The sequence below is a fragment of the Quercus robur genome, chromosome 9 (genome assembly GCF_932294415.1).
Source record: "Quercus robur chromosome 9, dhQueRobu3.1, whole genome shotgun sequence".
Taxonomy (NCBI): domain Eukaryota; kingdom Viridiplantae; phylum Streptophyta; class Magnoliopsida; order Fagales; family Fagaceae; genus Quercus; species Quercus robur.
The window spans coordinates 34462782-34473762 of record NC_065542.1 but is presented as its reverse complement, the minus strand read 5'-3'; the positions used below and the strand labels follow the sequence as shown (position 1 = coordinate 34473762).

Here is a 10981-nt window from a genome sequence, read left to right as displayed (position 1 = left end):
TTTAATCCCATCAGCTAAGGCCAAATCAGCATTTAATACTAGGCCAAAATCCCAGCTGTTATTACCCAAAACAGCAAGAACATCCTAAAGCTGAGCTTACTACTCTTGGCCAAAATCCTAGGAACGATTCTCTAAGGATTTTCTGAAGATTAAGGAAGATTTAGTAGAGATTATTTGCTAATTACCTCCTAAAACTCAACTATAAATAGAACCCTCCACTAATCCTTCAAGAGGACCCAATATACACTAAAGGACACATTGATGGAAAGAGTTCTTCCTTAACTTCTCTATCTAAACCTTCTCTAAGCTTTGGCAAAGTTCTGTGTTCTTAGTTTCAAGCTTAGAAATTAAGTTCTCCAGCTTCTAGCTCACAAACACTCCTCATACCCCTACTCATAAACACTTATCTGTCCCCAACAGAAAGTCTCAGCAATTTTACCATACACTCTCACTCATTACCGATACTACTCATAAATGACTCTCTCTACTCACTACATATACTATATTCACGAGCATGTCTTGACACCGTAATGATCTTGCTGTGCTAACTGGGATCTCTCTCTCTTCCTTCATCTCACACTAAGTTTTTCTCATTACTTGTTATAATGGAGCCCATAACATTCATTTACTCATTTACTATTGAAGGTTATGATGTAATTGTCACTATAGAATTGTTTCCTTATGTTGTGTTAGAAGACTCTTCTCCAAAGCCAATGGATGATGAGTTTGAAAATGTGGATTATTTTCTTAATTTGTGAAATAGCTAACAGCTAGAGGTTGTTGATGGCCATTTCGGAAGCCCAAGTGGAAGGGAGAGGCCTAGCAACACGGACAGAAAAGAGTTGGCAAACGAATAGAAAACCATTAAACCCAAGCGGTAGAAATAATAGATCACAGGCCCATGAGATGAACAAATGGGCCTTGAGGAGGAAAATGGGCTTAAAGGAGCCCGGAAAGAGAGAAAAAGTAAACCATGAACAATATATGATGTGGAAAAGTAAGAATGGGTCATGGCAGGCCCAAAGTAATGAAAGCAAAGAAAGTAAAGGGTTGATGGCAAGCCCATGAACCCCAAGGATGAGGAATAATGTAATTGGGTCAGGGAAGCCCAAAGAACTCAGTAAAAGCCCATGAGAATGCAAAGTTAAGAAAAGGGCTGAGGAAGCCCAAGGAAAGCAAACGGGCCCAGGGCGCCCAAAGGAAAACAAATGGGATACAAGAGCTCGCCAGTGATATAACAAAAGAACCAATGACCGTGTTGGGCCATTAGGAGAAGAATAAACGACAGGCCCAAAGAGGCCCAGCCAGATTGAGGCAAAACAACTTTGCAGTAGGAATGATAGAGTGGTATGGCAGAAAATGGTAGCAGGAAAAAGGGTGGGCTGAAGAAAAGCAAAGCCCACCATCAAGCAAGGCCCAACCCCGAATAGGGCAAGCCATAAAGGAAAGGGAAACCAAAAAATAGTAAAAAACAGACAGCAGACTGTGCAGGCCAACCACAGTAGACACATGAGCAGCAAGTAGATTTTGGACATACATGGAAGAAAGGCACGCGCAAGGCCCAGACCTCACTAGCCTGTACCCAGCCAATACAAGACACGGTGAGGTCATGGGTCAAAGGTAAGAGGGCATGGTTTGGCGGTCGGGAGAGAAGAAAACCTATTTTGAGATTCATTGTGTTCTGCTCGGATGACATACCACCTGTAGGGTCTCAACTTGGGGCCCAAGCCCAATAAGTATGGGGTCTTGGTCTAAAGGGCCCAGAAACAATGAATTTGTAGAGAGTGGGCTACAGAACTAGGTCTTAGCGAAGTGGACAGTGGCTTAGGTTGGGCTACACAACAATTAGACACAAATAAATCCTGTTAATGTCCATATATTCTTAATCCAAGGAGATGGGATGGATGCTTGCTGGTTCTTACTCTAAGTCTCTAGTTATTTTTCTGTTCCTCTGTTCTCCTCCTCTTTTTTTGGTCTCTTTCCTCATGAGGACTCCCTTTCTTATATAATCTCCTTGAAGCCATCATGACCTTACACTTGTTGATTATCTGGACCCTCACTTAAGTGCTTGTCCCATCGGACACCCCTTCCATCTTTCTGTGAGTTGTGGTAGCCAAGGCAGCACTGTTCACAGGTCTTCTCTACATTAATGCGGCCAGAAAAGTAGTTGCAACACATTTAATGTGGCAGCTGCAGCCTCTCCTTGAACATCTTACGTTTCCTTCTTTGTCACGAGTCTGTAGGACTCGTCCTTGTTACTAATGTCCGTTGGGGTGGGTCCTTTTAGCAGGCAGAGTACATGTTTGAGCCATACTCGTCACATCCGAGGAGACATTTCTCCTTGGACTGCCCTTTAAATGTCTGCATGCCCACGAGAATTGGGCTGGGAGCCCTTTTGGCACCCATGTCTTCTCCTCGGACGTGGCTGATCTTCCCGTATAGGGCCCAAGGCCCATTGTATGATTTTGGGCCTTTGCCCCTACACCACCCAAAGAAGCAAAGTTGAGCTAGAACTACTAGGTGCATGTCATGAGGGATGGGGAGAGAGAAGGCACCCACACCATAGCAAGAAAGGGTGCCACGGCAGACAAACAAACAAAATAGTTTTCTTTTGTCTGGCAATAGGGAGTGGCACACAGGCGGACCAGTGGTGGTCGGCAAGTACACCCATACCAGAAAAAGGTGGTTAAGGGCTAAAATAGTAAAATCCGATCACGGCAGGGACTATAAAGAGGCCCTTGTCATGTACAGGAAAGGAGGACGGCAAGCACCACGGTATTAGAAAATTGAAGGGAAATAGAAAACAAGTGTTAAGAAAAAGAAGTAGAAAGAAAAAAGATGAGAAATGGGAATATTAGAAAAGAATGAAAGAAAAAGATAGAGAGTTAGAATGGCAGGCATGCACCATTAGGTTGATTCCTTCTCTCCCTCTTAAAATCTTGCTCTCTGTCGGAAAAAAATGGTGTTCTTGTGTACCAACCATTCAGGTCCGCTTCCCTCAAAGTGATTAATTTCTACGGCAGAATCTCCCTAAGAGATTATTCACTTTGAGAAGAGGCGTTCTTCCCTCTCTAGTTTTAGTCCTGCGGATCAGATTTAATCTGATCTATTTCCTCTCTTAATCAACTCATAATCTACCCACTTGTTTCCCTTACTTTTCTTATAAAATAATTGTTATTAAACTGTGATTATCTTTTCTTAAGTAGGGATTATCTATTTACCTTAATAAAGATCTCAAAGAACTTTATTTTATCTTGTTATTATCATTTCTGCTTGCCGCAACCCATCTGAAACAGTTCTGCCCGCCGTAAGTGTGCTCTTGGCAGACAAGGCATAGTTTGCGCACAAGCCGAACCAAATTGAGTTGTAGTTGGACCGGTCTCAACTCCCATACTTAAAATACTTGGGCCCAATACCACAGGAAGCAGCCCAGCCCGCTTTAACCAAAAAAGGGCCACCACAGAGGTTTATTTTGTTTTGTCTCATTTTACCGCTTGGCTATTTTCTGCAGAAACATTTCACTGTTGGGCTATTTCTTACAGTATGCCTTTTAATCATGCTGACGTGTTTGCTATAGGAGTTGTTTATAGGTCATTCTTGTCAGTCTCAACCTAAGCCCAAGACATAAAATAAAGTGAGTTCTTCGGATCTTCGCCAATAGCTTTTCGGCCATGCCTCAAGCCCATCGTTGAGTTTTGGTTTAGGCCCCCAACCTAACAAAAATCTTATTTGTCAGAAGGAAAAACTTTTTCGCCCCGACAAATCCTTTGTCTTATTTTTTGTGTTCCACATTCATGTAAGAGGAAGCAATACACATTTATTGTATTCCTAGAGTTTTCTATAATGTTCCCTTCTGAGATAGGAAATGAAATACTCACTTAATTAGTTTTTCAAATAAAACTTTGCATTTGTGTTAAACTATTAATTCATTATTACGGGGAAAATGCATTTACTTTCATGAATTAACTATCTATAGATGATGTACTATTTATTTATGAGAAATGTTATGTCCACAACATTTTCACAACAAATTTTAAGTGGTAGGTTGTTATTGGTTGTTATTAGTTGGTAAAAAAATAATTTCAATGGTGGGTTCAAATTATAACTAACAACAATTTATTATCTATGATTTGTTGTGAAAATACTGTAGATGTAGCATTTCTCTTTATTTATTTATGTAAAAAAGAATTTATATTTCTATTTTAATGGAATATGACATTCTTACTCAATTTTAGTTATTTCCACTAATTGAATCCAAAAACAAAAACAAAAAGGCAAAAGGCAAACACTAATTTGATAACTCAATTAATAAAAAATAATTGTGCCCACAAGTTAATTGAAATAATTAAATATTTGTCAATTTACTCAAGCCTACATTCATATTCTTAATTACATTAATCTTAACAATTTACATTTCCTATTATAAAACAAAAAAAAAAAAAAAAAAAAAACAAAACAAAACAAAACAAAAAAAATTTACATTTTTTCCTACTTTTTTAATTTGCATATAAAAGTAGGTTCTTAATACCCTAAATTTGTGTCATGTGTAACTCTCCTTTAGAAATAAAATGAAATACTCTTCATTTAGCTTCCAAATGTAGCAAAATTTTGTATTTTTGTCAAAGTATTAATTCATTGTTATGCATTAATGGGAAAAATATATTTATTTTCATATATTAATTATCGATAAGCAGTGCATTAATTATTTATGCAAAAGAAATTTATATAGTTATTTTCTAAAATTTGTATTGGAAACCATTAATTTGAAATAGGAATGGCAACGGGATTGAGCAGGGTCAAACTATGGGTGCATCATCCCTACCCTATCCCTTCTTCAAGATAGGAAAATCTTGCGCAAGATGACAACGAGGTAGGTCTAGGGTAGGGCAGGTAGAAGATATTTTGTTATCTCTAATGAAATGGCTTCAACATATTTAAGGTAGAGATGTAAGTGAAAGTGGATTATTAGAGAGAGAGAGAGTACCAGTATTTGGCGGGATGAGAATAGAATAGTAATTAAAGAAATATAAATATTGATTAGTATATTTATAAATATTAGTATATGGTGGGATGCAAGTTTTTTTATAATTGGGATAGTTACAAAGTTACAATAACGGGAATGGAGATCAATTATGAGAGAGCAATACCACTAAACTAGAAGACTCTTAGCACCTATTACTAAATAATTTCACAACCTACCCTTGCTTTATTTGAATATAAAATAATTGAACTACGCCAGACTGTTTAATGAATGGAACTTCCCTATTATGAATGAATGTGTTGATAGGAAGAGAAGAAAGTAATATAGTATGGAACGTTAAAATTAGTGATTTCATTATTCCTGTAAGGAATGAAAGATAAAGACAAATAAAAAATTTAACACGTAAACGTTATGATAAATGTGATATGAAGCAATTCCTGGCGAAAAGGTAATCTCAGAACTCGTAAAATGAAACAGAGGAGCTAATGGTATTTTAATATCTTAATTTGGATTTTGGACTTGCCAATGGATGTGATCTAGAAACTCAACGCAGGAGAGGCCATTCATATCCCCGCCTAACGACTGCATATATGATAACATTCCGAGGAAGTACATTGATAAAAGTACAACCTCATTTGCTTCAAACTTATAGAATTCTTACACCCAGATGAGACTTCCACATTGATCACAAATAAAAGTATTCTTAACAACAGAAACTAAGTTTCTGATGTAAAAACCTTAACATGCACATACATGCATGAATATATATACAAGCATCTAATGACTAAATACAAATTCCCATGTTAGTTTATATAGGCTTCCAAACTGTAAGCACCTCTTGGAACATCTCCAGCATTAGTTCCCTGTCTGCTTGCCTGAAAAAGTTATTAACCTCATCTCTAACATCATATATCTTGCCAAAGTCGAACAAGTATGTCAAACACCCTTTCTTCAACCTGTCCAACTGATAAAGCCAAGCCTCTTGCAGCCTCTCAAGCACATTCGCTGAGTTAATGTCTTCTAGGAGGCTTTCCTCGCAAGCATCTTTAAGGTCAGCAATGTCATATTTGTTGGCTGCCCCCAGTAGTGCCAGCCGGTGCTTCCAGAAATCTTCTTGTTTTATGGTTCCATACAAGTAAGTGAGAAGTGTTGTGCAGGATTCCAGTGACATGTCTTCTATGTAGATCAAAGATGATTCCTTTTCCTTTAGGTTATGACGAAACATGCTTTGAAACACAGGGGAACTTGCTGATAAAATTGCCTTGTGAGCTCTTAAAGTGCCATCGGCAGTGTTAATTGTCACATCAGAATGGATAGCCTCCTCAAGCATACGAGAGAGACACCGAAGTGTGCTTTCGGCTGCCACAGACTTCATAAGCCCATCACTTGGCCATATAGAACTGGCTTCTCCACCCTGAGTTTCAGCATGCAAAGATCAATACTTAATGAAGAAAAGGTACAGCAAGCTTTAAAGAAATTCAGAGACGTAGGCTTTCCAATAGTTTTGGAAATTAGGCTTGGTTGTTGTTGTAGACACTTGCATTTTGTTTTGATGCATGATTTCCTAAGTTGTTGTTGTTGTTGTTGTTGTTGTTTTTTTTTTTTTTTTTTTTTTTTTTTTTTTTTAATTTAAAAAAAAAAAAATCATGTAAAACATGTTTCTTGCCTAAAGTCACTAGGTCATAGACTCAAAGGAACCAGACTGGAAATGAGTATCCTTTACAGGTTCCCAAATTCAACTTTCTACTACTAGAAAAATTTTATGACACATTATAATGCATATATATTAAAATGGAGCTCCACGAGAGAGATAGAGAGCAACCAGCATATAAAACACTTTCACACAAACCAACATCATAGCACCTCAAATTAGGAATTCAGAAAGTTACTCACATTCACAGGGCAGATCTTCAGGTCCAGAAACTCAACATCAATGATGAAGCGACCATGAAAGGTGGAATCAACTGGCCAAACAAAGTCTTCGCAATTCCGAAGCAGTCTCTCATGAACTACACCATGATGCAAGATAGCATTATTTATACACAAAAACATATCACCGTATTGGAGCTTAAAATGACATTCATGAATTTCAATAATCTCTATTGGAATGGGGGAACTTCTGTTAGAACTGAAGTTAATTCTTTGTGCCAAATAGGTCAAAAGTTTTTATATTTTTCCCACTGTAATATGGGCAAGGCATAAAGAATTGCAGTCTGACCTCATCTCCCTTTAAGAGTCTAAGTTCTATAATATGTATTCATAAATTGGATAATATTACAACCACAGTTGGACTTTTTATTCTTCTTCTTTTTTTCAATTGAAATATATACACACACTACATGCTGGAAACTCAAAACCAGATGAAGAGACAAGAATTACATTATTTACAACATACACAGAAGAAGACTCATGAAAGAACATAACAGAAATTTTGCAGACCCATAATATGGACTAAATGAGTAAATTGATATTCAGAAATATAACCCCATGTTTGGATGGAGGGAGATGAGGGGAGTAGAGGAGAATGGAAGATGACTAAATGTACTAAAGCTCGAACAGAAAACTGCGTGACGCCTGATTAATGCTTATTGTAAGTTTGTAACTCAAGTCATACACACTAGGTTCAGCAACACTAAGCCAAAAGTATCCCCAAGAAATAGATCACTTCCAATTGAACCCACAATACCCTCACTATCTATCCAAACCTCTTGCATAATAGATGAAGGGAGCAAGTGCAATCCTCATCAAGGAATTACTTAGGAGAAAGGAGAACATGATTTCTGATTACAAGGCGTTCAACCCACTTTTAAAGAACAAAATAGTCGTGTTGACATATGTTTATATCTGAAATCATATCCATATCTAGTACACTCCTTTCAACAAGAAACCGGGTCCATTGGGCCACAAAAAAGCCACCTTCTCTAAGTTTGTTGTTACTTCTTTCTTGTTCTCTGGATGAATACATCTACTTAGTTTGGATATCAAGGCACATACAGAAGATGCTTTTACCACACAAAAAATCCTCATAGTTTCATGATTTTGTGTGCAAGAATGTACTGTTGCAGTATATTCTAGCCAGACTGAGAGCAGAGTTGAGTTTAAGCAGATGGAATAAGCTTAAAAATCTATGTCATAGAAATCAAAAAGACACTACTTTACCCACTTTTCATAAGATATACTCCTTGTGCCTTTTGCTTCCCATTTGGAAAAGTATCAAAAAGAGTTTTCCCTGAATTGGCCAAGCTCAAATACAGATGTTATGGTAAGTATTTCTTAATAACAATCATGCATTGATCAAAATGATAAAAACTTATTTGCGATCAAATCCTAAATCCCATCCCCATACAAGTTTTTATCCAAGTTAAATCACATCCACAGTTATGCTCTGCGCTTTGCGCCTAGGCTCCAAAGACGCTTTGGGAGCTTAAGTGCGCTTGACACTTTTACCAACACTGAGTAGTAGTTATCCCTTATCCCCCATCATATTGTAATACAAACTACTAAATATTATCAAGAACAAAACATCTACAGCATCAGCTTGCATAAATGTTCACCTTGCTTTTCTTCTCATAGTAATTTGCTTATAGGTTTTTTCTTTTTTCTTTTTTTGGCACAAAAATAAACATCTCAGCCACATAAGACTCAAAAATCAGAAACACACAACACAGACAGACACAAAACAAGGATGCATATATAAACACATAATCAGAAAACAGAAACTGGGTGCATCATACTTGGGGATATGTAAGGCTTGCGATTAAGGCCAGTGTTAGAGACTCGGAGGACAAAGCGAGCAAGTGGAGGCTGTTCCTTGGAGAATCGTGAAGGCTCTGGAAATAGACGAATGTAGAGGTACCGATTCTTCTCTATCGACAAATGCCTGCAAGCCCATGTCAAAATCAGTGAATCAAACACCAACCCATTGTTCATTATTGCATACAGAGACAGTACAAATTGTGTGTGAAGGGAGAGAGAGAGTGTGTTACCAGTTCCAGATTCCGACCTTGAAAGGGTCAGACTTTTTGTAAGAACAAGACCCGAAGTTCTCGATTTTCCATTGAGCTAGTCTTGAGATCGTCTCCACCTTTGAATCAACCATCTTTTTCCTCCTCTCTGAGCTCTCTGTGACTGCTTTTACAAGTCTCACGCACTACGTTTTATTTAGAAAGAAAGTGGGAGAGAGAGAGAGAGAGAGAGAAAGGTAATGACTTCTCTGTTTTTTCCGTATAAAAAAATTTTCCTGACTTCATAGGCGGAGACTCAGTCCACAACTTTTTGTTTTTTATGCAATTATTCGTAATGAAAAAATACATTTTTTTAACGGCTTAACTTTCTTTTTCTTTTCTTTTTTTCCTATTTTCAGTTCTTTTCTTTTATTATTATTGTAAGGGCACGATTTTGGGGCTCTGGCCCAAAAGACAGGTGATTCTGGTCCAACAGTCCCTTAACAATGAATTTGTAGAGAGTAGGTTACAGAACTAGATCTTCGACAGAAGAAACGCAGTTACGACCGTGCCATGCAACCAGTTGGACGTAAGGATATCCCTTCAAACCTTTGGAGTGATGGTCCCTGGGGCTATTTCATATTCTTCTGTCTCTTTTCTCTTTCTCTATCTTTTTCTTTGTTCAGCTTGCGATCCCTTTTCCATGGGGATCTTCTTCTCTTATATAGCATCCTTCTTAAGATCATGACTCTACACTTGTCAGCCATCTGACCTTCCACTTGAGTGCCTGTCCCATAGGTCATCCTTTTTCTTTTCTGTGAGTTGCACTGGCCAAGATGATTCTGCCTTTCTGTCCCTTCCACATTAATGCGGCTGGAAAAGTAGTTCCTTGGCATTTAATGCGGCAGTTGTGGTTGCCCCCCTTCCTGGACGCCATGCACCATTCCTTCGTATTGAGTGACCTTTCGCCAGGTAGGAGGTGCGATTTTGATACTCACTTGGCGAGTCCGAGGAGGTACTCCTCCTCGGACGCCCCTAAGCAGGCCCGGCCCATCATAGTTAGGATGGGATATCCTGCACCCCCTGCCTTTTCTTCTTATCGTGGTTGGGCTTGATACATGAACTACGGCCCAACATCCGCTGACAGATTTTATCCCCCACAATTATTATTTTTGGAAAATCAAGGATATATTATTTGAGAGTATTCCTTCGTTATGATATTTTGTTCTCTGTACTCTGCCAAAACATAAGTGAGTAATGCCAATTGTGTGTTGATTCTTAATTGGATTTTAGCACTTTCAAGTAAGTTCACTGTATGTATTTAAAAATAAATTCTAAAATTTAATTAAGAGTTAACTCGCAAATAAGATGTGATTTGGCGTAGAAAGGAGTATATCCCTAACATTACTCTGGAAAAATTGACATGAATGCACCGTGTAATTTGGATGAGAGGAGGTCTTTAGCAATCCAAAACCAAGGTTAGACAAAGTCGGGTCCCAAATGCCACTGGAAGTTAGCCAGGAGATTTACGTATTAAGAATCTAATTCCAAAATTAAATGCTTATACCCTAAATTCTAGGCAATTTGGAACCCGTCGTGGAAAAAGGGGCCAGCGGTTGTTGCCAACAAACAAACATTTGATTACAGATGAGTTCTATATGATTAGCTGCGGCCAAAAAAAGTGTAATTTATAGCTAAGTGGATAGTTTGGTGGTGTGAGATAGTGCATAGAGAGACATTATGGATTGTCTAAAAATATAGTTGTTTCTGCAAAGCCATAGTTGCCAAATTGCCAAAAGCATAATTACACGAGACCTTTTGGTACATATTATGCTGGAGTCATATTTGAAGAGGATTTTGAAGGGAGAGGGACTAGAAGTAAAATCCAGAAGAAACAAGCCCATCTGCATGCAATCCCTAAGAATATGCAATGTGTTTCTGGTTTATGGCACTTCGAACATATATAGTTGAGATGCCATGTTCAAAGATATAACTTCGAGTAGGAAGCCTATGCGTCATTTCCATATAAAGTATCAAATTTTATTAGGAATTAGCA

General features: G+C 38.0%; 1 protein-coding gene across 1 annotated transcript; it reads right to left on the bottom strand.

The window, feature by feature from the left end:
- Positions 1-5513: 5513 nt before the first annotated feature.
- LOC126698194 (BTB/POZ domain-containing protein At1g21780) lies at positions 5514-9194 on the bottom strand. The gene is made up of 4 exons (XM_050395240.1): positions 8968-9194; positions 8716-8861; positions 6875-6990; positions 5514-6395 (listed from the first exon to the last, which is right to left on the bottom strand). Exons 1-4 carry the CDS (start codon positions 9078-9080, stop codon positions 5790-5792), a joined length of 981 nt encoding a protein of 326 aa, XP_050251197.1. The 5' UTR covers positions 9081-9194; the 3' UTR covers positions 5514-5789.
- Positions 9195-10981: the final 1787 nt, after the last annotated feature.